General features: G+C 52.0%; 1 protein-coding gene across 1 annotated transcript in view; it reads left to right on the forward strand.

Annotated features, from left to right (window-relative positions):
* The first annotated feature begins 2,560 nt into the window (after window positions 1–2,560).
* Window positions 2,561–27,045, forward strand: part of GABBR2 (gamma-aminobutyric acid type B receptor subunit 2) — a 330,217-nt gene continuing 305,732 nt past the window's right edge. The window contains exon 1 of the mRNA XM_053922306.1: window positions 2,561–3,314. Within this exon, the coding sequence (XP_053778281.1) occupies window positions 3,000–3,314 (315 nt within the window). The 5' untranslated portion in view covers window positions 2,561–2,999. The remainder of the gene's footprint in view (window positions 3,315–27,045) is intronic.

Genomic DNA, 27,045 nt, shown 5'->3' on the forward strand with positions numbered 1-27,045 from the left:
ACAATGCCTAGGTCTACCTGATCCCCTCTGCCTTTGACCTTGGGTGCTATTGCTTTTCCTCTTGCTCACACCACTCCAGCCAGCTGGCTACCTGACTGTTCCTTGAGCATGCCAGGCACACTCCTGTCTCGGAGCCCCTGCCCTTGCTGTTCCTCTGGCTGAAACATCAATTGCATGTTCTTCTTACTTACCTCCTTTAGGCTTTTGCTGAAAAGTCACTTCATTCTGTCCTTCTGGGACCTCCCCATCTCAAATTGCAGTCCCACCCTGTCAGTCTCAATCCTCGTTCCTGCTTTACTGTTCATAGCACTTTCCATAAACTGACATAGGAAAATATCTTCTTATCTCTGTTTTTTGTCTCTCTCCACTAGGCTGTGAATTCTGTGAGAAGCAGTTTTTAGTTTGGCTTGTTTATTCCTGTATCCTCAGCTCCTAGGACACTACCCAGTACATCGTAGACACTGCAAGACATTAGTTGAAGGAACAAATGATTATCATAAAGCAAAAGCCTGGACTCCAGTTCTGGAGGAACATGGACTTGAAGCTGGTGACTGAGGCAGGAACTCAGAACCAGGAAGCCCACCAGGGATCCAGTTAATGAAACTGGAACACAGGCCAGGGTAGGATCTGGGAACCCAAGGGATGCCCAGACATCAGGAGTAGGGCATGAGATCAGAGTTTGGCCTGGAGCCAGGCTGATGGAGAGTGCCTGGTGCTCCTCGGGTCAGTGTTGGTCCCAGGCCATGTGTCTTGGGGCCAGGACACCCCATAAATGGAGACAGAGGGCATGAAAGGCAGGTTGCTGGGCAAGGCCTTCAACCACTTAGTAAATGTCAAGCAAAGTTATCCCAGCTTTCAACTTATTCCCAGATGTAGTGTCAGTGGATTCTCCATACTGGCGCAGCTTACAAGGAAAACATAAATGACTAAGGGAAAAAGAAAAAAAGTGAAAGTGCTCATTCAGAAATGTGAGCTGAGAGGTTGAGGAATGGCAGGTGCCAGAAGCCTGTGACTAGAGGATATTTGTGATGTCAAGTGAGACATCAGATGAGGGAGCATCTGGGGATCATCATGTTGTCCTCTTTTTTTTTTTTTTTGAGATGCTCAGGTGAGCTCTGCCCAGGCAAACTTTCCTGCCTGGGGAGGAGAAAACGCTCCAGTTAGCCAGCGAGGTGGTGTCTGCAGAAGCCTAGAAAGAGGAATTGGGGCAGGGACAATTTGGCTGGGTTTCCCGAGAGCTGTCCAAAGTACTCTCCAGGAGTTGAGCTCAGCCTCCCTTCTCCTTCATGCTTCCTGAGAACCTAGCCTGTGATCCAGGGCTGCCCCTGCCTGCCTCATTCCAGAAGAGCGAGTTTGTGGACACAATCCGGTCCAGCTCCTTCAGCACATGCCTGAGGGAAATGAGGTCCAGAACAATCCAGAGTCAGGGCAGAGTGCCGGTCCTGCCTGCTGGAGAAGCCGTTTCCAGTCCTGGTTCCCCCTGCACTAGAGAGAGCTTCTGTTGGCTCTAAGTCCCAGCCCTCTCTGAGTAGCTCCGTGTGCTTTGACAAGCTGTGGAAGCTCTCCGAGCCTCAGTGCATTCACCTGTGAAGTGAGGATGATAAACACAGAACTTGGTTCAGAGGGCTGTTGTGAGGACTGCCTTAGAAGGCATGTAGTAAGTGTCCTGTGAAGGTTAAACTCCCAACCTTGTTAACAAGGTTCAGGATCAAGGATGCTTTCTGATTTGATGACCTACGGTGGCCCCCTCATTAAACACCCCTTGGGATTTTATATTTTAATGATCATGATTTCTATTCTTCAAGGCTGGACAGACACATGGGGACAAGGACCTAGGTCAGATCACAGGACTGCTCTGCCTAAGGTTAGCCAGTGCAGCCATTGCGACCTGACAGAGAGAGAGGGCTAAGTCTCGTGGAGCGCGGAGCGCGGACACACGACCCGCTCTGGCCTGAGGACAACGCTCCCACCCAGGGAGAATTTTAGGGCGGAGCCCTTCGGGAGTGGGGACGCGGGGAGGTCAAATGCCTGGAGGGGGCGGTAGCACACGCAAGGTGAGGACTTCAGTCTGGCCTGGGTTTGGCAAAGGGCGGCTGCACCGTCTGGTGGGGAATGGGGGGAGGGCCCTCATCCAAGGCACCAAGCCCGACACCCGAGCACCAAGGAAGTATTGCAACGCCGGCAGCGTCTTCGGCTGCCCCTTCGGGCTGGGTCAGGGCCTCCCGAGAACCCGCGCAAAGCAGGAAAGCATAGGCTGCAGGTTCCTCTGTACGCCTCCGTGGCGCATTCACCGCCCAGACCTCCGAAAAGCAGTCCCAAACCACCGGGCAGGTGCTGCAGGAAGCACTCGGGAGAGCAGCGACTGGGCCAGTCATCGTTCCCCGATCTCTGTCAACGAGCGCTCAGGTTCCCGGAGGGCAGCGGTAGCCCGCGCGGCGGAGGACCGGGGACGCGTGTGTGCGTGTGCTGGAAAGGCGGCCCTCCCCGCTGCCGCCGCAGCGCCAGCGCCTCCCCCTCCCCCGGCGCGCACAGCCCGTCCCAGTCCCCGGAGGCGGCTAGAGCCTCCGCTGAGCAGCCTCGCCTTCGCCTCCCGCGTTTCCTGCCGCCCGCCCTCCTCCGGCCGGGCTCCTGGAGCTGCCGTTGAGCAGCTCCCGGCGGGAGAGCAGCTCAGAGCGCGCACGGGGGCGGGCGGAGGCGGCCGGGTTCTAGGCGGCCGTGCGGGAGAGAGGCGCGCGAGGAGACGCCGGCCCCCCTCTCCGCGTTTGCTCGCTCGCTCCCAGCCTCCCGCACTCCGCTCGCTCCCACCCCTTCCCAGCGTGATTGATCCGTCACGGGCGCCGCCGCTGCCGCCGCGGCCGTTCTGAGCCAAGCCGGAGCCCGAGCCGGAGCCGGGGCCGGCGCCATTGCGCGGGCGCCGCGGGGAGAGCTTGGCGCGGGGCGGCGGGCCGGGCCAGGCCATGCGGGCCGAGTGAGCCGGCGCCCGCAGCCCGCGGCGCGGAATGGCTTCCCCGCGGAGCTTCGGGCAGCCCGGGCCGCCGCCGCCGCCGCCGCCCGCGCGCCTGCTGTTGCTCCTGCTGCTGCCGCTGCTGCTCCCGCTGGTACCCGGGGCCTGGGGCTGGGCAAGGGGTGCCCCCCGGCCGCCGCCCAGCAGCCCACCGCTCTCCATCATGGGCCTCATGCCGCTCACCAAGGAGGTGGCCAAGGGCAGCATCGGGCGCGGCGTACTGCCCGCGGTAGAACTGGCCATCGAGCAGATCCGAAACGAGTCGCTCCTGCGCCCCTACTTCCTTGACCTGCGGCTCTACGACACCGAGGTGAGTGTCCGGCCACCCGCGCCGTCGGGGCTGTGGTGAGCAATGGAGGAGGGGAGTGTTGGACAGAGGCAAGCTTCGGTCCTAGGGCAGAGTCCTGATTGACCGATCTGTGCCTGCCGAGAGCATCTCGAGCCGGCGCTCAAGCTCACCCCCCGGAGTCCCACCGGGCTGGGCTCGCACAGCTGCTGCCAAGATTTGTTGAGCATCTCATTCCTCTGGGATTGTATGTGTGTATGTATGTGTGTGAGGTATAGGATGGAAGGCTAGGGTCTTCTTTAACCGGAGGAATGGAGAAGGTGGAAACTGGACCCCCCAAAAGGCCTGCAGTGGTTGCCCCAGCCCAGGTCCCGCTCGTAGGGCTGTGGAGTGCCGGGTGGGAGGAACAGGCGCATTGACTGAAAACTGGGCCACCCTGGGTTGGAGAGGCCATGGGCCTGCCCGCGGGCCCCCAGGAGAGCCGAGCCGCTCTCTGAGGTCCGGAGGGCTCCAGGACCCGAGGGGCCAGCGCCCGCAGCAGGGCTGGGCTCATAGTGCACGCCAGCGACTCGGGGTCCGCACAGCGCTGGCAGGTGTGGGGTCTCTGGCTCTGTAGCGCTGCTATATGGATGTGGCCGGCGCTGCCTGTGGCCGGAGGAGACCCTCTCGGGTTAGTTGCTCAGAGTGTGCCCTGAGCAGGTCTCGCCCCGGATGCGCGGGGGTGTCCAGCTGCGCTGCTGCTGTTGGCCCAGCAGCTGCAGGCGCAGTTTCTCTGGGCACAGACTTGAAGCACGGACTTGGAGCGCTGTAGCGGGCTTGCCCTCCTGGCCTCCTTCTCCGAGGGGAGCCGAAGAACCGAGAGCTTCCCATCTCAAGCCCCCTCCTCACGCCCTCGGTTTGGGTTCCAACTGAAGCCCCAGCTCGGACCTTCGCCGAAGCTAGGGGCCTAAGGTGCACAGAGGAGTCTTGGAGAAGCGATTGCCGGCCGCGCGAGGTCGGGTTTGCGAGTTTTTCGGACTAAGGTTGCCCCTACGCTCCGTCCGCAGAGTCTGAGACGCGGCCTGAAGGGGGCAGTGATTTCCTGTGCAGTAAGCTCTGTTGGCGCCACTTCCACCGCGCCAAGCCCGGCGGAGGCGCTGGGCTCGACTCTGGCTTCCCGGGGCTCTCCAGGCACTTAAGCTAGAGCCCAGGTGTAGACCCCGTCAGAGAGGAGGGTCGCGCTGCCACGCTGATCGTTCAGCGTGGGCTTTGCTTCCGTCTCTGTCTGGTCCTCTTTTGGTCCCTGGAGAAAGGGCAGAAATCTCGATTGCGTCTCATTCCCCGTCATCCCCCCCACCCCCCTTCACGGACGAACCGGCCTGCTCTGTACTGTAAATAAAAGGTGAAGGAACGGTGACAGTTGGTGGCGGCGCAAAGGCTGCTGCAAGCCAAGAGGCTTCCTCTACTCGGGGGGAGCGTGCAAGCTGGAGGGCTGTGCAGAGCTAACCCGGGCGTGGAATCATTCTTGAATGACATTCCCAGCGCCCTCATCTTTGTCCTGCCACTTCAAGTTCTCTGGGGTACTTGCCCTGCACACGTAAACGGAGAGGAGGATGCAGTTACTGGGAGGCTCGTCTTCTCTGCACCGCTTCTCTGTTGCTTCCATACATATTCTTTTCGAAAGGGACACAGGAGAGCCAGTTCTCTGGAGACAAAAACATTTGTAGACAGGGCAGCTCGCAGCTCTGCTTGCATCATCACCAAATATTGTCAGCTGCATAATATTTTCATCAATTTATCCCTTCAGAAAGCTTCCCTGGAAGAGATTTCATGTTCGCTTGCTTGTGGCAGTAAAGGGATGGGTGCTTGGTTTCAGGGTGTTGGTTGAAGCTTTTAATTTTATTTTGCAAGTGTGTCTTGGTGACTTTCTGAGTGAGAGAGATCAGAGACAAGAGGATGAGGCCGGCGGAAGGCTCTTTGGTTCATGGGACTATGCGGGAGGCATCAGGATGGAGGCCGGGTAATATCAGCCTCGTGCAGACAGGATGCACCACTAGCTCTGTGAAGGGGCACAGAGCATGGGCATCGGTGTGGGTTGGTCCTGAGTGCTAGTGAGAAACAGGTTATCTTCCCCCTTGGTGACCTTGAGCGAGGTATTTAATCTCTCTAAGCCTAGAGTCCCACACATGAAGAAGTGGAACTATTACGTCTCTGCAGATTGGTGACGTGATGCTTAAGGGAGATAACAAGCCAGAGTGGAAAATGCTTTGAGCTGGCGGGCTCAGAGGCCAGTGCTCTGTCTGGCATGCTGTAAGCACTGAATAAATGTTTCCTGCCTCCCTTCCTTCATTTTCCTCTGGCGTGGATTCACAAGTAAGACCTGGAGACCTTAGGTGTGATAAAATGGTCACAGCAAACAGATTAAGATTGGTTATTTGTTTTTCTTGTTTTTGAAAGCTCATAGAGAGTCACTGAAGTTATCGCCAGAAAAAAAGGAATTCTGGCTTACAGTCAAATAATTGTTATCTCCTGCCATGAGGTGTTCCGTTTGGGAGAAGAGAGTGCCTGGGTGATATAATACCTAATTTTTTTAAGTGGCCCATCTTTAGAGCGGATGTACTTTCTCTCCGAGCTGAAGTAAAGGAAGGATCAGTCTGCGTAATTGCAGCAAAATCTATAGTCACCTGCAGGGTGTTTGGGGCCTGCATTGGAGTGTCTGGGGCCTGTTTTATTCAGATGGGCTGTTGTTCTGGATTGTGTGTGTCCTTCCTAATCACCTGCTGGCCGTGTCACTTGTTGAACACAAGATGGATGTAGCGAAGTGATTTTGGCTTGGCTTTGCTGACATTTGCTGTCAGTCATTGGCTGCAGACTGTGGGCAGCGGGGATGGACCTGTGTCCACGCAGCCTCCAAGGAGATGGAGATGTAGCAAGGAATGGGTTAATCTGATCATTGGGACAGCTTGTCTCAATAAAGGAGGCTCCTGCCTGCATTTATCCATGTTTGTCCCTCTGCTATAATTAGAATTGTGACAGAACTTTGAAAGCCCCATTCGGTGACTTGTGTTTGTAAAAATGAAACATCTCAACAGAGCAGCTGCTAGTCAAGACCTCTTTTCTCTGGTGTACCTCAAATCACCTTAGCAAATACTTCTTTTTGTATTTGCTAAGGTGATTTGGGAGATTTGAATGTAAAAACATAAGCAAGACAGCAGGTAACAGGGAGCATCAGAAACCCTATAGAAACAGAAATTACTGTACCAAGAAGCTGAGTTAAGATGCTCATTTTGGAGTACTAAATTTTAATTCTGAGCTTCCTGGCAGTCAAGGTAAGAAGGTAAACATCATGGATTACATTTCTTACATGTTTGATTAAAAGACTCTGAGGGACAGTATCTTTTCTAAAAACAGTTTTGCAGGAGATTCAGAAATGTTCTTCACATGGTTATTTCTCAATCTTCGTAGCCACATTAATAAAATAAATTATAACCAAGAAATGAAATTTTTACTTGTTGGCTTTTTCAATTTGGTTACTGTTCATTTTAGAAAGTGGGAAATTACAGAGAAACATGAAGAAAAATAAAATTATCCACAATGCACCTACCTACACAAAGATAGTCACGTCTCATAATTAGCATTATTCCCTTTCCAGTTGCCAGTGTTTACTGTTTTACGTACTTGTGCCCTTTTATATTTTGTTTCATTCAGCTAACATTACATCATGGGTATTTCTTCATGTCCTCAAATCCTCTTTGCAAATCTGATTTTTGTGGCTGTGTACCATTCTATTCTTTGGGTGCACAAGTATTAAATCATTCCCTTCTTCTTGGACTTATGTTTCCCTACTTGTTACTTCTTTAAATTATTCTGTCATAAACTTAGGAAAACTTCAGGAGCCAAAGGAGCACATGCCAGGTGTGCACCTGCCTCTCAGGGAGTCTGCCCGGATGCAGGGTCCAGAAAAAACCTAGAGGTTGGTGAGCACATCCTTTCCTTGAGTGGCTTTGCCAACTATCTGTTCTCTCACTCACTGTGCTTTAAAAGGGACCCAAATGACTGTTGGACGGAGGCCGAGCTTTTCACGGAGGTCTGAGTACGGCTCAGCAGGCGTTAACTGGGTGCCTCCTGCAGCTGCCGGTGCTGCAGAAGGAAGAGAAGCCCTGCCCTGGGCTCAGGAGAGGAGCTGTTGCGTAGGGAAAACAGAGCAAGCCCGTATTTGTCATTTGCAGTGGAAGACGGTGATTGTGGTGATGGTTGCATAATTCTGGGGATATACTAAAAACCATAGCGTCATGTACTTTAAAAGAATGAATGTTATGATGTATGAATTAGAGTTCAATAGAACTGTTGTTAGAAGTAAAAAGATAGAAAATGACCTCTTTTAGGATCAGGCTCACATCTTACAACCCCACTGCCCAATCAGGGTACCTGGCCCTTAGTATTACTTAGGACTCCTGTGGCAAGTGATAGAAACCACCTTTAATTGGTTCAGATGACTGAAAAATCCTGGAGTAGATAGACTGTGTGCCGGCATGGCTGAATCCAGGGACACAGATGCCATCTTTAAAAATCTCTCTCCATCTCTTAGCTCTGATTTCTTTTGTATTTGGCTTCGCTCTTGGGCAGGCTCTCCCCATGTGGTGTCATAGATGGCCCTTAGCAGCTGCGAGTTTACACATTCCCAGTTTAGAAACTCCGGTAAAAAGAGTGTTTCTCTCCCAACTGTTTCAGCGAAAATCCCAAGACCTGTTCTCATTGGCTTGAATTGGGTCATATGTCCATCCCTGAACCAATCACATGACTCTGATGGGCCTAGGACGCCCGCCAGCCTTTCATGGAGGTGACACCGACAGTTAACAGTAAACGTGTTTAGGTATTAGATCGTACAATCTAGAGATAGAGGCATAGGCTTTAACTATTCAATGAATGTTTCATTTACTTTGGTTGCCACATACCTTATAGTCAAAGATTAAAAAAATATGTTGGTCCTTTAGAGGCAAAGATTATAAAGGTGGAGGCGTGTCCTAGAGGCCTGCCTATAAAGCAGGTTCTAGGAAAAATGTTTAAAAGTACACTTTGCTTGAAACAATAGAAAAATAAGGCTAGTTAAGCACAAAACAGTGATAGTTTAAACCAGCGATTTTCAACCGGCATGTCACAAACATTTTTAAAGCATGCAATACTTGACTATTTAGTCAGGGGCACTGACCTCTTTCTCCTTAGATTGTCAAAAAAAAAAAAAAAAAAAGACAACAGTCAACTCAACAGCTGTCTGGTGTGAATGAATCAAAATTATAGCTATTTTTTGTCAGATTGGCAAAAAATACATTTTTTGGTGTGCCACTGAATTTTAGTAATTAGTGTGTGTGTGCCATGAGATGGAAAATGTGAAAACCACTGGCTTAAACACTAACAACAGTCACGAGACATTTAGTGTCTGCCTTTTGTTTTAAGGATAATGTCAAATGTCACTGGTGCACAACCGCGAAGTATCTCGCAGAATCTTGATTCTTCAACCCAGGTAGATCGCCCGAGCACAGTGACGAAGGCACCAGACAAGATGACGTCAGGAACTGAATTAATCAGACCAAGGAGAACCACTGAAGCTCACACCAGTCAGCTTTGCCCATGACCCCAACCCTCAACCTTGGCCTGTAAAAACCCTTGAATAAAAATGTTCGGGGGAATTCAGATTTTGAGCGCTAGCTTGCCGGTCTCCTGGCTTGGCGCCCTGTGAATATACTGCCTTGATTTCCCCACTGCAAAACTCAGGGTTCAGTGTTGGGCTCTGCTTTGTGTCAACTGGGCAGACCCGCTTCGATTTGGTAACAGAGGGAGAGGGAGGCAAGGCCAGCCCCATCCCGCTACACGAATACAGAGCAGAGAAGAGGTGATTCCTTGAAAGATGTCTGAAGCTGGTCAAGGGGTGTGGATGTCAGGTGGGGCTGATCACAGATATCCACAAAGACAGGCACTTGGGAAATGCTAAATTCAATAATGAAGTAAGAGATACCAGGGGCATTAAGAGAAAGGGAAGATCCTATCTAGGTCAAGAGTCTCTTAGATAAGAAGTAAAGATAGGTGTGGAAGAAGAATGTAGTGTTGACGCAGAGAGAGGGGCGCTCAGGGAAACGGAGATTGGATCTCTGGAAGGGCCCTCAGAATCACAGGCTGGAGGCAACAAGTGCGGAGCGTGTTTGGGGAGCGGTGACTTGTGATGTTTTCACCTGAGTGCAGGGTTTGTGGAGGGAAAGGTAGCCAGGTGGTGGTTGTGGAAGGCCTTGAATGCTTTGTCAAGAAGGTTGGGCTTTACTCTGGAGCTGCGAGGAGCCATGGCGGGTTTTGAACACCCGTGTGACATGATCGGGGCTGGAGGAGTGTAGAGGCTGGAGAGTAGACAAGTGCGCCTGGAGACCCAGGAGCCGGGAAGCTACTGCATAGTTGAAGGGAGAGACGCTGAGGCTTGAGCAGAGATGGCGAAGCAGTGAGAGGATGTGGAGGAGAACCTGACAGGGCAGGAGGGGCAACAGAGAGGGAGCTGTGGGGGTGGGAGGTACCTGGCGGGCAAGACAGTCAGTCACTGTGGGGGAATAAGGAGAGAGGGGCTTGGGCAGCCCCCACTCCAGAAACTTCAGCTCCCCTAGCTCCTAGTGCCTGTTTCCTTGTGTCCCTGTTGGGTACCACTTACCTGCTTGGTGACCTTGGACAAGTCCCTTTGCCTCTCTTTCTTCATTTATAAAATGGATTTAATCTACTAACTGCCTTATAAGGTGGGTGGGGGATAAATGAGACCACCCAAGTAAATCATCAAATCAATGCCTGGTCCACTGTGAACGCTTGGTAAACGTTCACGGCTACCTTGCCACCATTATCGTTACTCCTGTGCTATATGGGGTTGGTTATGCTGACTTCACAGGGCTGTAATAAGGAATAGACATAGTGGACATAGAACCTCAAAACGCGGTGTAAATTAATGCAGTGCTCTCTGTAGTCTTGCGTTCCAAAACTGGTTGCTGAGAGGGATGTTGGAGAAGGAGGATGCAAACACGAGATCTTTATTAATGTGTGTCGCCCAGCACATCTTCCACTCTGCCATGCCGTGTGGCCGCATCTGTCTCTCTCCCCCATTGGCCTGGAGCCCCGAGAGGGCTGGGCCTGTCTGTTCCCCCAGGGCCTTACGTGCAGTGGGCATCAGCGAGTGTTTGCTGAGCTGAACTATACATGAATAAATAAGAATCTGCTTTCTGAATTAGCATCCCATAAAATGAACGTTGTGGGTTTTTTTTTTTCCAGATCTCTTCCCTGGGTTCTTCCCCCTTCCCACCCCTGTGACCACAGGACTTAGGTGACCCCACATACCAGGGTGAACTTGCCTTCCAAACCGTCGTTGCTTTCTGCATATTCCCACCAGTACCAGCTCCTGAGTTTCCCTGGTATGAGGGCAATGCCCTTGCCTTTGCCAGTTCCCATCCAGTTCCTCAGACCTAGCCAGGCACCCGTGGGGATGGCGGGTGGAACTAACACACTAGGGCCTGTTTAGTCCTTGGCATTGGGCTAACAGTTCTGGCTTCCTAACTTTATCTTTAAAGGAGTGTTCTCCGGGTGTTCGGCCTGTGCTCCTGTGGGCACAGAGTAACATCAGCGTCTTCTCACAGAGATCTGAGATCTCAGCAGGGAGACGAGCAAGCTGGAAGTGCAAATGGAAGTGCTCCTAGTCAGGGTGGACTGGGCTCTGCTGCGTCAATAAGCAAATGCTGAAACCTCTGCTGCGTAACACAGTAAAATGTACGTATCGCTCACCCACGGTCAGTGTGTGTCAGAGGTCCTGCTGGGTGGCTGTCCTCCACGTGGGAACACGGGACCCAGGCTGTTTTGTGTTGTGACTCTCCCACCTGTGGCTTCGAGAAGACGGGGGTGTGGAGAATCCATGGCTGAGGCACTCAGTTTATAACCATCCTTTCCGGGCAGGAACCCATATCATTCCCACACATATTGCATTGAGCAGATATGGTCACTGGTCAACCTAACCTCCAAAGAGGCTGGGAAATGCAGAAGAGCATGTGGGTGCCATGGATGCTGGTCATTCTGGTCCTGAAGGAAGTAGATGCCAAGATGGATTCAGAAGTGCAAGAGTTCTTGGGGCTAATTCCTGTGAAAGAGGAGGCAGGAAGAGAGCCTCAGACCGAGACGCTGTCTGACACCTGTGAAAGGCGAGGGGAGGGAAGAGTCTCAGATTGGGGTGCAGCTCTCAGAAAGTCGTGGCCAGCCCAACAGGGTGCACTGGAACAAGGATTGCCCACTTCAGGGTTCCCGTATTGTACCCTGAAAAGAGTGAAGCTCCAGAATGCCGGCCCACTTCCGTCTTTGGCTGCAGAGCTGCCTGGGGAGATTGTGCCCTTAGCTTCATTAAATGCAGTGACAGATCTTGAAGCTACAACTGAAGGCTGGTAGCTGACTGCGCCCCTCCTGTAGTCAAAGAAGAGCTGAGTGGCCCATCGAGGTGGCTGCCACAGCACTGCCTGTGTCTGCTCCAGCGCCCTAACGCTTCACGCTCGGGTTGAAAGAACTTTCTGCCAGGCTGTGCTCTAGGTTCTGGGATGGATGACACACAGACCCTGCCCTTGAGGAGCTCACTGTCTAAACCAGTGGCCAAGACAGAAACCATGGCTTGTGGAACGATCCAGCCCTGGAAGAGGACGGCAGAGGAGGCTGGGAATGCACGCCCCTTCTGGAGGTAACTGCTTGGTCATTCCCCATGTTGTGTGGGAATGAAATGTAAGTGACTTCTTGTTACTTACTTTTCTGGTTCTTCATTTTGGTTCTAGGAAGGTGAGAAAATTAAATGGCACAGTTTGCCCAGTGAGCATCCTCGTCCATCTGCTCCTTATTTTATTCTCTTTCTCTTTGCTTACATGACAATGTGCAGCGAGGCTGGTAGGATGCCTTCCTCCATGTACCTTTCTAGGAATGAGCAGGTGTGCCTGGCTGAGACCACGGGAGTGTGAACCCCATGTGGGGCCGGTGATCTGGGTCCTGGTGGTAGGTCAGTTGCCGAGACCACAGGGAACTCTTCGCTCCTCTCTATGAACCACAGGACGAATTGAGGATCTGTGCTCTGTTGTAAGCACCCAGAGGGCAGGCACTGGGTATGCCCGGCTCCCTCGTGACCCCAGGGACTAGCCCAGCGTAGAGCAGGAGCTCAATAAATGCTTATTGAACAAACAAATAGATCTAAAAGCCTGGAACTTACTTCGCTCTTCGGTTCTAAGAGGATTTATGGGTGTAGTTTGAAGGAATTGAAGAAGTGCTTTGTAGGGCAAGCCATGTAGGGTGAGCTTCCTGCTTGCTCTTTATTCGTTCTTTGGTGCTTTGGGATACCCCGTTCTTGTGGGGTGCCAAGGAGAAAGGGTACATGTCGGATGTTCCAAAAGATCACGTGTAAAGCTGGTGTGAGTCTCCTCTCCTCTGACAGGCATGCCCAGCGTCCTGCAAGACACATGAAAACCTAAGCACAGTTTCATCATCTGAGAACTATTATGGTTTCAGGAGATAGATTTATTGGAAAATTCTCTAACCAGCAGTTGGTGGATATAAGCATCAGGTTCTGACATTCCACTTCCACTTCCAGGGAGCATGAGAGCCAACAGGGGCTGGTCTGGGCTGTGATCCTGGTAGAAATTACAGGAGTAAAGCCAAGTCCCCAGCCTTGGTGAGCCAGGTAGTCTAGAGACAGGTCCGGGTGTAGTGAATGAAGAGGGGCCTCAGGATCCCCACAAACAGCAAGACTTACTCCCACCTTCCTCCTCTTGGGGTGGAAGCTCCTGCTCTTTACCCTTCCATGGTCAGGACCGACTTCGGGACTGGGGAAACTCAGTCTGGGGGTGACCATCTTCCTGATCCGGTTTTAGTTGGGACCCCAAGTCCAACAGATAATGAAGTTCATTAGAACCACGTACAAAGTAAGAATAAATTAGTTAGGAGCCAGAGTTTAAGGGTCTGGGAATTCTTGCTTGAGTAGAGGGTAGCACTGTGACACCTTTGGGGGCTGATTAGAGCATTCTTTTTCCAATTTTCTACTTTCCCAGGGTTTGTTTTTTTTTTTTTTTTTGACCCATCTACAATCCTGGGAGGATAAAGTGTCATTGTCATCTAGAAAATTAGTGGCAGATCCAAAGTACTGAGTAAATGGATTCATCTGTCTTCATCAGCGCCCACGTCCCGCAGCTGCTGGCTGGAGCAGACCCCTTGTCCTGCCATTTGGCAAGGACATCGTCAGTCACCGTTCTGATAAAATCTAGCCAAGGGAGGACCCTGTGGAGTGATCCATTACTGCTGCTCTCGTGCTGCAGGGTCAGGAGGTGGAGGAGAGAAAATGGTATTTTCGTGCTCTGCTCACGATGCACTTGACTCGGTTCAGAGGGAGCTGATTTCAAAAGCAACAGTCACCCGCATTATGCTCACTGTATTAGCTAAATCCTTCGTTTCTAGGACTGCCCACTCACCAGTGCTCTTCTGAGAATGCCCAGAGCTGTGTCAGGGTCCTGGCAGATGGGCCCTGGAAGCGCACCCCAGGATGTGGGTTCAGAGCCTTGCTCACGCTCCCACCCAGCCCAGCTCGGAGGGCCTTGACTTTGATGGATGGAGAACCGATCCTCCCATCACTCTACAAAGCGTCGTTTGGGGCCCAGCAGACCCTTCTGAGCTCCTTGCTGGACTCTGGGAGTTCTAGAAATATTGGGAAGCCCTTGGAGAACTTCTAGTTTTGTCATACACCGAGGGCAAGGAAACATTTAGTTGCAAACGTGTAGGAGAAGGAAAATAGAATGTAACCACCACAAATCACCTTCATCCTGCACGTAGCGTGTGTCCGTCTTTACGTCGGGTGCTTTGCCCCATCACTCGTTCCATCCTTGCGACAATCTGATGGGGTAGGTGCTGTCACTGTCTGCATTTTACCGTCCAGGCTCAGGGAGGTGAGGTGACTTACTTAACATCACAACAACCGAGTCGTGAGCTGGGATGTTAAACTGGATGGTCGGGCTACGGCTCAGGCACTGAGTGAAACAGCGTAGAGTTGTCTTGCTCCCATGGAAGCAAGGGGTAAGTTTTGTCAGTAGCTGAGGCTTTTAGAAAAATTGTGGCTAATTTCACCCAACTGCTTGCCTTTCCTTCTAATCCAGCTCCCTCGTCACCCATCTCCCTGTCCGCCCACGCAGCCGCACACAGCCAGCACTGTACTCTGCAGTCCCTGTGGCGTGTCTGTCTATCCACCTGGCTCACACAGATCCGCTCTCTGCTCCCCTCGTCCCTGCAGAACTTGTCAGCTCCGGTGGTGTTCTCTCGGGGTGTCTGTGTCTGTGTGTGTCTCTCCTGTTAGACTTGGGGTGTCTCAACGGCAGCAGTGCTGACTCCTTTATAGCGTACCTGTAGCTCAGACTTGCTAAGCACCTACTCAGGGTCAGGCCTGGGGCTGGTTAGGGGGCTTGTAGAGATGAGCCAGGACCAGCCGTGCTCTCAAGGGCACAGGCCCTGGGGACCGATGCCCTGCAGCATGAGAAGTGTGATGGAGCAGCCTAGGGCAGGGGTGGGGGCCGCCTACCCCCCTCCGCCACGCATACAGAGGACACACAGGAACACTGACCCAGCACCCCGGTTAGGTGGCTTCCCTGCCTGATACCCTGCAGGGATGCACTGTTGTTCTGGGACTGCGAACAACACTGTCGCCAGTGGCATTGCATGCCCTGTGGAGTCTGCCCAGCCCACTTCCCAGCGTCAGGTCTGAGTACTCTCCCCTCTCCCTCTGGGCTCAGACACACAGGCCCTTTATTCCTTGGGTGAGCATGCTCCCCGCCGCACAGGGCCTTCGCACCAGCTGTTCCCCCTGCCTGGAAGGCTTTTGCCACCTCTCTGCATCTTTACATACCAGCTCAGGTGTGCTTGCTCTAACCTCCCTGATCAGGAGAAACCCCACCACGTTCTCTCAAAGAACGTGAACCTTTCCTTCCAGGTGCTCATCACAATTACAACTTCACACTGTTCGGTTGTTGGTCATTGCAGCTGTTCCCCTGTTCCCCGGGGACTGTGGACTCTGTGGGTGCAAGAACGGCTCTGTCCTAGTTCACCGAAGTGCCCAGCACAGTTCCTAGCCATAGTAGGTGCTTAATAAATATTTACGGAATGACTGAGCGGAGGAATGTGAAGGGTTTGGGAGGCTGATCTAGGTGTTTATTACAGCTTGCTCTGTGCTGTCCCATGCCCATGCGGTGGCAGGGAGACAGCTGGGCCCCGAGGAAAAAGAATCACATTTGGAACCAGACGGCTTGTGTGTGTGTGCGGGCACTGTTCCCCCACCCAGCCTCGGTGTCCTCATCTGGGAACCGGGGAGGTTACTTCCTCAGGAGGTTATTTCGAACGTTGGGATGGAACAGTCATGTGAAGAAGAGTGGAGCATAAAGAGCCACACTGAGGAGGCATCACTAAATCTCGCTGCTCTTTCCTTACAGTGCATATGAAAATGTAAAATGCTGTGCGGTCACCTGGGAACTAGGTCTTACGTGTGGGACTGTGTGTTTGAGACCAACAGAGAAGGGAGTGACTGTGCCTGAGCTCTATTGAATGAGCTTTCTAAGTGAAGTGGTTGTTTCTAAGTCCCATCCACTTTCAGAAGAATCTTAGGTGCCCCGTGAGGTCAGTGGTGAACCTTGGGCCTCCGGGCTAGGCTTTTGCCCCAGTGAAGTCCTCGTAGCTGTGTGCTGCCACTGCAGGCTCTTACCCACTCCTCGGGCGGCTGTGAGCTGGGCCCCATAGGTGCGCAGGCCATCTGTGTGCGAGGGAGTGGAGGCCTGCGTCCAAGCACCCAGCACAGCCCCTGGCACATTGTGAGTGCCTAACAAATGCCTTTTGCATGCATGGTGCTAAAGACAATGTAAAATATAACAATTTGGATAAAATCACGACTGGGCCTCTAAATGGAGCAGAGGGAGAAGACATTATCAGGCTTCTGTGAGGAAAGACTGCTCCAGTTGAGTCCTGGATTTGAAGGCGAGAGAGAGACATCTGTGTGATAAGGACACATTTCCCTTCAGGCTTCAGGGACGCGTCTGTTAGCTCAGAGGGCAGGGTGGTTCAGTGGAACGGGCTCTGCACTTGGCATGGGTGACCCATCTCTGATACTCACTAGTGGATGACCTTGAACTGGTCATTTAACCTCCCTACACGCCTTGGTTTTCTCATGTACGAAATGGGAATAAAATGCCGGCCCTGCTTCTCCATGGAGTTATTGTGGAGATCAGTGGGGAGAGGTGTGGGAAAGTCAGGGTGCTGTGGTTTTTTGACTCCACAGGTTGTCTTACAGAAGCATCTAGAAAGAGATGTAGTTAACATGTCTTCCTCCCAACTGTCAGAGGTGTTAGAAAGAAAGCCCTCTGTCTTTGGCAGGTGTCAGGTGCAACACCATCTACAGCCAGACTCTCCAGTAAGGGTCCCAGGGCAGAAACCTGGGGGCTGTGGGAGTGGATGAGGCTGTCTGCCATGAGTAGTGGTCGGGGGTCCAGACCAACAGTGGGGGCCCAGCCCTCACATCATAGGGGGTGGTAGGTTTGGGGGTTGGGCAAAGGTGGGCAGGCCAGCTCGAAATATGAAGTGCCCAGATGGGGCCAGTCCACAGCAGCCTACGAGTCGGTGGCTGGGATGCCCACGTATGGAGCTAAATAGTAATTCTTTTCTCCAAAAAGAGCTTTGGCTCTTCCAGAGCAGATGTGAAGCATTTGACTGAGAATTCAGAATTCTGGACCAGGCAAGGTGGAGATGATGAGTTTGGCTTGGGAGGTTTGGGGACTCCAGTTGCCTCCCAGCTACCACATCTGGAAGAGTGTCCAGTCAGCCCCCAGGGGATGCTGGGGTTTTAGACCATCCGACTGGCTTTGCCCTGGCTGCTGATGATCCTCTGAGAGCTGTGGCCCTGGCAGACCCCAATTCCAGCCTTGTGGCTCCACCGTGGAGAAACAAAGTGACTGCTCCCTTTGAGTCCCTACTAAGCACCGGGTACTGCGCTGGGTGCCTTCACGCATATACATAGGAAGGCAAGGTGCAGTGGGAAAAGCTTGGTCTTCGGAGCTAGAGGGGCCCAGGCATAGCCCTCGGCCCTCCTGAGCGACCTGGGGTGGGTCACTTCTCCTGGGAGCTCCCGTCCCTGATGTGTAACATGGAGGTTTGATAGCAAACAACCAGCCTTGTTTTGAGGACTAAATACAATTAAAGTGTATGAATCTGGTGCCCAGTGGGTGTTCTGCAGATGCCACAGAGCAGGGAATGAGGTACCCAGTGGGCATACCCCACACTTCTGTTGTGGGAGGGGTGGGGCTGGAGAATTGCAGAGCCGGCCTCTGAGAACTGCTGTGGGCTCTGGTTCCCGTGGGTGAGGACCTCCGCTGTGATTGTGTCGCCTGGATGGCTCTTTCATTGCACACTTGTAAAGCCATGTGCCTCATAGTTCCGGCAGGAGGGTCTCCCGGGCAGAAGGCCTGCTCTGGTCTGCTTCTGTATTTGGACAGCATTCTAGAAGCCCCTCCCTTCCTGTTAGGAAGCTTCAAGGTTGCTGGGGACCAGTGGTCCCATCCGAAGAACACAGGGACCTCTGGGAGGGAAAGGAATGATTCTGATTCCTCCCTCTGGGTTTTGAAATTGTTAGAACGGGTCTGAGTACATGGCCCTGAGTGGGGCCCTCTGCAAGAAAGGACAAAAGAAATCCTAACGAAGTTTGGCGTGGGGGCCTGGAGCTCCGGGTGTCCAGGGCCGGCTGGTCTGGAGATCAGAGCTGATGCAGGAATCCTCTGCTGGCCCCAGGAGGTGGGGTGGCCCCAGGCACAGTGACTGTGTGCATTAATGCAAACTGAAGGTGCTTTAATGCTGAGAATTGTAATCCTCAGTTTCGATCTTGTCTCTTGACACAACTGGCCGTCTTGGTGACCACCATGGCAGCAGGGCAGAGCTGAGGGGAAGGAGGCTGGCACGGGGCCTGGCTTAGAGGCCAAGCTCAGGGACACCTCCCGGGTGCAGGTGAGGAAGAGTCGCCCACCCGTCAGCATAGACCACCAGGAGTCCGGGGAGCACCGGGGCCAGGTGTGGCTGGGAGAATGCCTGGGCTGACCTGTCCCTCTCATCTTGGAACATTCAAAGGCATGTGACCGTATTTGTAGCCCAGGCTGGGAGAGTGTAAAGTGTGGTTAGTTCCTCGCGTAGTTCCGATAATCACTTTATTTTAGTCGATACTAGTGCAACACGTAGGCAACAAGGATTACAGATTTTGTGCGGTGCTAGCGTGTACTCTTTTTTCCAAGTGTATCATTCAGTAACACCTGGTGAGAGAGGAATGCTTCCAATAGCCCCACTTAGAGATGGGGAAACTGAGGCATGGAGCGATGAGCCCGGGGAGAGTCACAAAGCAGAGACTACTGAGTCAGCAGACCGTAAGCTCAGTGCCCTGGCACCACTCCCAGTGCCAGTCACACCCCAGTCTAGCCAGAGGGGTCTGTGGTCCTGGACTCCTGGCTGGGTGTACAGGGGCCCAGCCAGAAGCCGGGGAGTCATCCCTCATGGCTGTCCCCAAAAGCCCCATGACTAAGCCCCGGAGAGGGTGGAATGGGTGGTGAGCTGTGTATATAGATGCTATCAGCTTCATGGGTGATAAAGGACTTCCTATTTCACCCTCCTGAACGCCTCAGGAAGGACTGCCAGAGGTGGCCGTCTGCAGAAGGGAGGCAGGTGCTCCAAGCAGCTGGAGGTTTGGACCAGTATCCACGTTGCAGGCCCCCTTCTAGCTGCCTAGCGGCCTCGTGCTAGGCATTGAGTTCCGTTCAGGAACAAGCACAGAGCACCTGCTCCATGCCAGGCTGTGGGCATCCGAATGTGACTTAGATGTGACCCCTGCCCTTAGGGGGTTCACGGGACAGTGTCTGCAACTCACAGGAAAGCAAATGACCCTCGCAGAGTGCCTAAGAGTGAGCACTGACTCTGGAGAAGGGCTGCCTGGCAGACACTTACCAGCTGTGGTAATTTTGGGCAAGCCTCTTTATTTCCCAGGCCCTGGTGTTTTTATCTGTACAATGGGGTTATGGTCATAGTAGCTGCTTCATAGGATAGTTATACAAATTAAATCAGTTAAAATTTGCTGAAGACTTCATCCCCTGCCCGATACTTAGTAAGTGCCATTGAAGTGTTTGCCGAATAAAATGAATGGTAGGAGGCTGAGAAATCTGCTCTTAGGGGAAGCACTGTAAGGACTATAGGACCATGAAGGGGAGGTGTTGATTTCTCACTGGGTGCAACCGGGGAGGGCTTCCCAGAGCAGGTGACCTTCTGGCTGGCCTTGAAGGACAAAGGTGGAAGATGTGGGAGGAGGGAACCGCACTAGCACACGGAGCGGATAATGTTGAGCCATGTGTAGCAGGCAGGTGACCGACTGCAAGACACATTGTGGAGAAGAAGTTCAAAGATCTAAAAAAAACATCTTTGAGCCTGCAGTGTCTGAAAGCATATTTTTTAAATCAATCATTGCTTACCAAGGGCCTCCTGCAAAGTCCTGGCTTCTAGGACTTGCTGTAAGCAAAGAGGCTTCCTGTCAGTTAAAGCTGGAGGAAACACCGCAGTTCACTTGGGAGCTGGACAGGGTCACCTCCAGGGACATCACAAAGACTGGGGCACCAAGGAAAAGAGGTGGATCAGGCCGATTGGGAGTTATCTTGGCATCATCACTCCCTGGGATGTGGCTTTGGGCAAAGCCCCTAATCCATGAGCCTGTTTCTCCGTCCACACAGTTGGGATGTGGACACCTGCCTGGCAGGGTGGCCTGAAGGCAGGGATGAGAGGACTTACCCCAGAAAGCCCCCGCCAGAGCTGTGCACACCGCAGATGCCTGAGAGCATTTAACAGGAGGAGGACCCAGCCTGGTGTGATGCTGCTTAGGCTCAGCAGTGAGTCTGACACGAGGCCATTCTGATTTCAACAAGTGAAAAATGACCCAGGGTCTGAAGAAGGCCAGGGAGTGATTTCAGAGCCTACTCCAAGTTGAGTCTGTAGGTGGACGGAACAGTTGCAATCAGCTTTACGTGTCTGTTAATGGCTTTCTTAATGAAGGCAAGCAGAGAGTAGCAGTGGTTCACACTGGAATAACTGCAGTAGAACCTTGGCAGCCAGAAGCCAGGCTGGCAGGCCCGGCCACGAGGTCCGAGGACAGAGGACTCGCGCTGATGTCCCCAGGCCTATCTGTCAGGCTGATGGGTGGCCAGTCTCGCAGCAGAGGTTTCCCTTTTTGGCATGGGGCGAGCCACAGACTGTGTCGGTCCTGGGGGACCTGTCTCTGAGTGTGGCAAGGTTTCTGGCAAGGATTGGGCAGCCCCTCTATCCCCTGAGACAGAAAGCTCCTGGCAGGGGCAGCGATTGAGCAGACTATCTTGGGAGGATCGCGGTCTTGCTGCCCAGCTAGGGCACCGAGTGGCTTTCCTTTTTGGTGGGAGATCTGCTACGTCCCAGCCCTTTCCCCACCTGCCACAGCTCACATCCCTGGGCAGGGATGGGGCCATTCCTCAATCCCATTTGGATGGAAGGCATTCTGAACAGAGCAATGCCGCAACATCCACTGACGAAGTTGATATAAAGATCCAGTTGGATTTCCTGAAATGGACCCGTTCTGGGTGTTTAGAGAAAGAGAGTTATAATGGCTTAGGGGATGCTGAAAGGAAGGGAGAGGATGTGTTCCTGCTCCACCCCTGGGTCTTTCTGTGGGAATTGGTTTCTCTGAGCCTCGGTTTCTGTATCTGTAAAGCGGGGAGGGGCACCTGCTCCGACGCCCCTCCCCCCAGGTGATTTTATGTTCACATCAGGTAATGGTGTTGGAAAGCCCCTGAGGCAAGCAAAGGGAGGAATACCTGAGCTCGTTAAGTGTCTGCGCCAGAGCCCTACTGTGGCAGTTGTCTGAACCTGGGAAGAAGGAGATCATGAAAGCTACAGGAAAGGCGGCATCCTGAAAATAATAGGGACTAAAGTAGGTCTCATTTAGGTTTTAGGAAGAAATGGGGCGGTAGATGTAAAGATTGAGCTATCTGTCCTTTTTCTGAAGTCAGAATTGACTTTGCAGGGCAGAAGATGGGCAGTTGGAGTCTCCCATCCTGTATAAGCTGCAAGTCGGCAGGGCAGGGTTGATTTAAGGCCCACCAGAACAAACAAATAAATATACCCCAAAAAGATCCTCTGATGTGGTTTGGATGTGTTTAAGCAGCCAGGTTAAAAGCTTCCGGATCTTTGAATGGTGTAAATAATCATAATTGATGTAACCGTGTTAGGAAGGGCACACCAGGGCCACAACCCCCCACTGTTCTGACTCCTCTGGAGAAAAGCAGGGCCAGGAGGCATCTGGAATAGAGAATATTTTAGAGGATGGTGCTGGCCTGTCGGCTGGCTGCTGCCATTCGCTTTCTCCAATCTGGAGAGAAAACCTGGGGTCCTCTAGAAACCTGGGGTGTGGGGATCCCGCTCTGTTGTCGGGCGCCCTGGCAGCAGATGTGAACTTGCCTAGTTCAACCACAGCGTGGCCCACCCTCGGCACCACCAGCATTCTCAGAGCAAACACATCCCATGGGCTTAGCCTCGGTTCTAAGCGCTTTATGGTAGCAAATCACCGACTTCTCATCGAGGCCCTACGAGGTAAGCATTTTATTGCCCCCCAATTTTCAGATGCGAAAACTGAAGCACAGAGAGGCCCTGTAACCTGCCCAAAGTTACATGGGTAGCAATTGACTTATTCAGCCCCAGGCAGTCTGATTTTAGGGCTGACATCCCTAACTATTTCTGCACCACAGTCTTTGTGTCTGGCTTCTAAAGGGACCTCAAACGATGTAGTCCAGTCGCCTGCCTTCGCACAGACAAACTTATCATTATCCCCATTGTACAGATGAGAAAGCTCAGGCCCCCTGTTATAGACCGAATGTCTGTGTCCCCCACGGTACTCATATGTGATGTTCTGATTCTCAGTGTGTTGGTATCTGGAGGCGGGGCCTTTGAGAGGTGATTGGCAGCCTTTGGGAGGCTCTTCCCTCATCACTGGGAGTAACACTTTTATAAAAGCTACCCCAGAGAGCTCACTTGCCTTTTCTACCATGTGAGGTGGCAGCAGAAGAGGGCTGTCTGTGAGCCAGGAAGCTGACCCTCGCCAGCCCCTGAACCTGCTGGTGCCTTGATCTGAGATTTTGTAGCCTCCAGAACTCTGAGAAATCTCTGTTGTTCACAAGCCACCCACTCTATAGCAGACCAAATGGATTAACACACCCAGAGAAGAAGGGGAGCTTTGCCATGTACTCCACGCAAGGAGATCACAGGGGAGCCGGAACTAGAACCTGGGGCTTCATTACAGTAGTGACCTCCTTGAGAAGATTTGCCCTCCCTTTTGTGCATCTTCCCTCCTTCTCGGGGAGTGAGAGCAACATCAGCATCTGGTCCAGACTGGGCTCTTCCTTCGCACCCCTACCACGCTTTGGACTCGCCCCTTCTCTTACTGTTGCCAGACTCATCCTGGCTGCAGGACCCTTCCCCAGGGTGCCCCTCCGCAGAGGGGTGGACGAGAGTTACAGGCAGGTTTGCGGGAACCTTCGCCAGCTGTGATTCCAACACGGACGCTCAGAGGGCGAAGTGAACGAGGAGGACAGGAAGAGGGTGTCCCTGGGGGCCACTCTGATTTCTCCCACCACGTGCCCTGCTGGACAGATCTTGCTTCCTCTGTTGAGAAAGTTACTAGACTGGCTAAGTCAAGGGAGCTGGGAACTTGACAAGTGCGAACTCCTTGAGAGTATTTGAGAAAATTGTTTGTCACTTTTCAACCAGGTGGAGAAGTTGGTCCATTCAGGTGCATCTGACTCTCAAACCCAAAGTGTGTTCATCTGCAGGCAGTCTGTGGTGGTTGTCAAAGGGACTCTGTTGTTTATCTGGGCCTTTAAATCACACACACACACACACACAATCTTTAAAAGAAGGTAAGTATTCTTTCTTTAGTCAGTGAGTTGAATGAATAAGGTCATCATAGAAGTCATAACTGGTCAAATTTTGCCAATCATGTCAAGCTAGGAGCGTTAGCAAATATTTTAGATGGTAGAGCCAGAAAACACTTCCTCTTGTTACACTCACCCCACTGCTGTAGGATTCCCAGATTTCTCTTCCAGGATCCACTGTGTCATCTGGCACCTGGGTTCAGAAAAGCAACTGCTTAAGGACAGGAGAAAGGTGGCGAGGCTCGAAGGGAGTGTGTGAAAAAAGACCGAGGCCCTCGCTGACTGTGACTCCCGATGATCTCTGCAGGGAGGGGGCAGCTGGGCTCTGCGGCTCGGCACCTGTCCTGATGTCAGCTCCCGCCACCTGGGAAGGACAGGCCGGAGTCCCTGGGTGGCTGAGAATGGGCTGTCTTTCGGGGCATAAGCTGGGAAGGACAATGCCAGTGATACCATCTGAGTCTTAGATTCTGAGATTCTTAGTTAGACTTGTAGATTCTAAGATGTCCGCAGAGTAGAGAAAAGCTCCTCTTGGTGGCTCTGGCTTTGTCTTCAGTAACCCTCCTCTCACCGTCCCTTCTGTAGACACTTGTTAAGTAAGACGTGTGTGCCAGGCTCGGCAGTGGGCCCTGGTGGGCAGGGCCAAACACGATCCCTGTCCTTGCGGAGTGGATGAGCCAGTGTCTTTCTGCAACATGTGTGTGTAGTTGGTGCCAGGGGTCTATGGAATGTTGTGGGCAGAATCCGGGCATCCTGCAGGAGGCAGCCACGTGGCCAAGAGCTGGCAAACACACACACAGGTGAGACCTATGGAGGAGGCAGAAGTGCAAGGGTCGTGCTGCTGATGGGTGGAGCAGTTCGGGGAGAGGGTGGTGAGGCAGCAGCTGGCCCTGAGGAAGGCACAGAATTTCGTGCTTAGGGCAGGGAACTCAGGCAGGGGCCATCACCTGGGCAGAATGCAGATCTTGCGGAGAGCAGCTTTGGCCGGGGGACAGTTTCTCTCTGCCACAGACACTGTTTTCCCTCCGTGTTTTTGGAAGCTGTTATTGTAGACTACGGCAACATGCATTTGGTTTTGATCTTTCGGGACAGATCCATCATTTTGGAATCACAAGCCTCCTTTTCCAGAAGGAGGACAATGTACTGAGGACCGGTAGGTGTCACTGAGTGCCACGAGCAGCTTCTGTCTGGGGACTTCGGTCCGTATCACGCTGATAGAGTCCGTCTCCTCTGTTGGGCTTTTTCCACCTGGGAATGGAGATGCACACTTGCAAGACCATTTGCATCTTTGGAAAAACCATCCTAATGACAAACTTTCATATTTGGAGAGTTTGCATTAGAAGAAAACAGATAACTTGTAGTGTTTTTATCTCATTATAGGAGATTTATGTTTATGGTAGAAATAAAATTGGAAAATTCAAATAAAAAGAAAATGAAAATCACTCACAACCCCACTGTCTAATATAATCACTGTTGAGACTGTGGCATGTATCACCACACTTTAAAAAAAATAAAATTCGGATCATCTGCTGCTTGTTATGCGTGGTTTTTCCTTTGACTCCGTACCGTGAGGAGCTCTCCAGGCCATTTCAGACCCTCTGCTGCTTATTTTTAAGTGGCCGTAGCGAATCTGGGTAATCTTCTGTTACTGGAATGTGGGTTGTTTCCGGTATTTTCTGAACGGTGCTGCAGCACACAGGCTTGAAACAAAATATGGGCGGGTGCTTCTCCACGATGAGCTCTTCCGACTCCAGCATGGGCTGAGCCAAAGGGTCTGCTAAATTTTGGTGTTTTACTACTCAGCTCCCTCTGCCACTTCCGAAGAACTTACTCTGGCCCAGAGTCAGGTGCTTTCATATGCATCATCTCGTTTAGCACTCATAACACAGGTAGAAACTGTTATTATTCCTCTTTTGAGAGAAAGCATTTGAGGCTTAGAGAGTTTTAGTAAGTTGCCCAGGACCTCAGAGCTAGGACATACAAGGGATCAAGCCCACTCAGCTGCTGCCTGCAGGCACCCCACTGAAAGGCACCCCACATAGCAGTAGGTGAGTGGGGGGGTGCTTTCCTGGCTTACATAACTAGGAGTTATTACTAAATAAAAACCAAAACCAAAGCCCTGGCAGTTGGGCAGTGAATAAGCTTTTATTTTGCCCTTCCTTGTTTACCAGAAAGGTTGAACGTATTTCAGTATTTAATGAGCCCTCTGTTTTAGTGAATTGACTGGTCACATCTGTTGCCTATTTTTATTAAAATATGTACCATATTTTTTGTATTATAAGATGCACCCCCCAAATTTGGGTGGGAAATTGGGGAGCATCTTATAGTCCGAATGTAGTTTACCTGGCTCGCTGGGGGCTCGGGGGTAGCGGTGGAGCAGGGTCACAGGAGGCAGGAGCAGGGTTGCTGCTGCAGGAAGCTGGCCACTGCAGGAAGCCGGCAGCGGCAGGAGTGGGGTGATGCTGTGGGCCCTGGGCAGGGAGGAGGGGGTGTCCGGCCGTGCGGAGCAAGGGAGGCGGGAATGGAGTTCCCGCTGCGGCATACTACAGTGCTAGGGAGGAGGGAACAGGCGGTGCAGGCACGTTAGGAGAAGAAAACCTGCGGCGCCCCTATGTGCCTCCATCACGTGACTGGTGTGTCCCCCATTAACACTAACATAGGCAAATTCCACTGCAGGGAATTCCACCTGTCAATGTGGCCCTGCAGTTGTTGTAAAACTACAACTCCCATCATGCTTGGACAGGTTGGGGTGATGGGAGCTGTAATTTGGCAACAGCTGCAGAGCCACACAGGTCGTGCAAAACTGCTGTCCCCATACAAGAGTGTTGCGCAACCTATGACCCTCCAGCAGCAGATCCCCCATAACAGTGTCAGCAGCAGATCCCCCCATACGAGTGTCAGCAGCAGATCCCCCCATACGAGTGTCAGCAGAAGATCCCCCCGTAACAGTGCATCATCCATGGATGTTCTCAGCTACAGTACCCCCATAACTATGAAGGACACAGTGCTGACAGTTCTGTCATTACTGTGTTTTGTTGTGGAAAGATACGATAACCTACCGTAGTCTCCTGCTGAATCTACCGTAATTGTGGAAAGAGGTCAAAGCAGAAAAGGATTTCTGCTTTAAAGGATGTCATTAAATATTTTACCACATTTTTTGCTTCAAAATTTTTTCCCCTATTTTCCTCCTCTAAAACCTAGATGCGTCTTATAGTCTGAAAAATACGGTAGTTCTTTCTTACTGATTTGCGAACAGCTTTTTATATATTAAAATTCTTCCTCCCTCGATGTATGTATGTATGTGCCCATATATTTTTCAGTTTTCTTTCTTGCTTTTTAATGTGTTTATTTTTTTTTAACATGGGGGTCTTCTAAATCTCACACGGCTGGACTTCTGTCTCTCGGTTTCTGCTTTCAGAGTCATGCTTCGCACGCCGCGCACGCACTCCGCGGCTTTCCAAATAGCCCGCTTGGATTTCCTTTCGGTTACACGAATGGCTTCATTTTTAAATACTTAACTCTTTGACACATTTGGAACTTGTTTTTTTATGGTGTGAACATCTAATATATCTTTCCAAATGGTTAGTCCACTGCCCCAGTATCATTGGTTGAATAACTTACTTCTCCACCTACTGGAAATGACCCTGGAGATAGTTGCTCTATTTCTGACTTTTCTGTTTGGCCCGCAGGGAGGTCCAATGCTTTCTGGGTCAGTGCCCCGCTATTTAAATCACCTTAGCTTT

The sequence above is a fragment of the Desmodus rotundus genome, chromosome 1, assembly GCF_022682495.2.
Source record: "Desmodus rotundus isolate HL8 chromosome 1, HLdesRot8A.1, whole genome shotgun sequence".
NCBI lineage: Eukaryota > Metazoa > Chordata > Mammalia > Chiroptera > Phyllostomidae > Desmodus > Desmodus rotundus.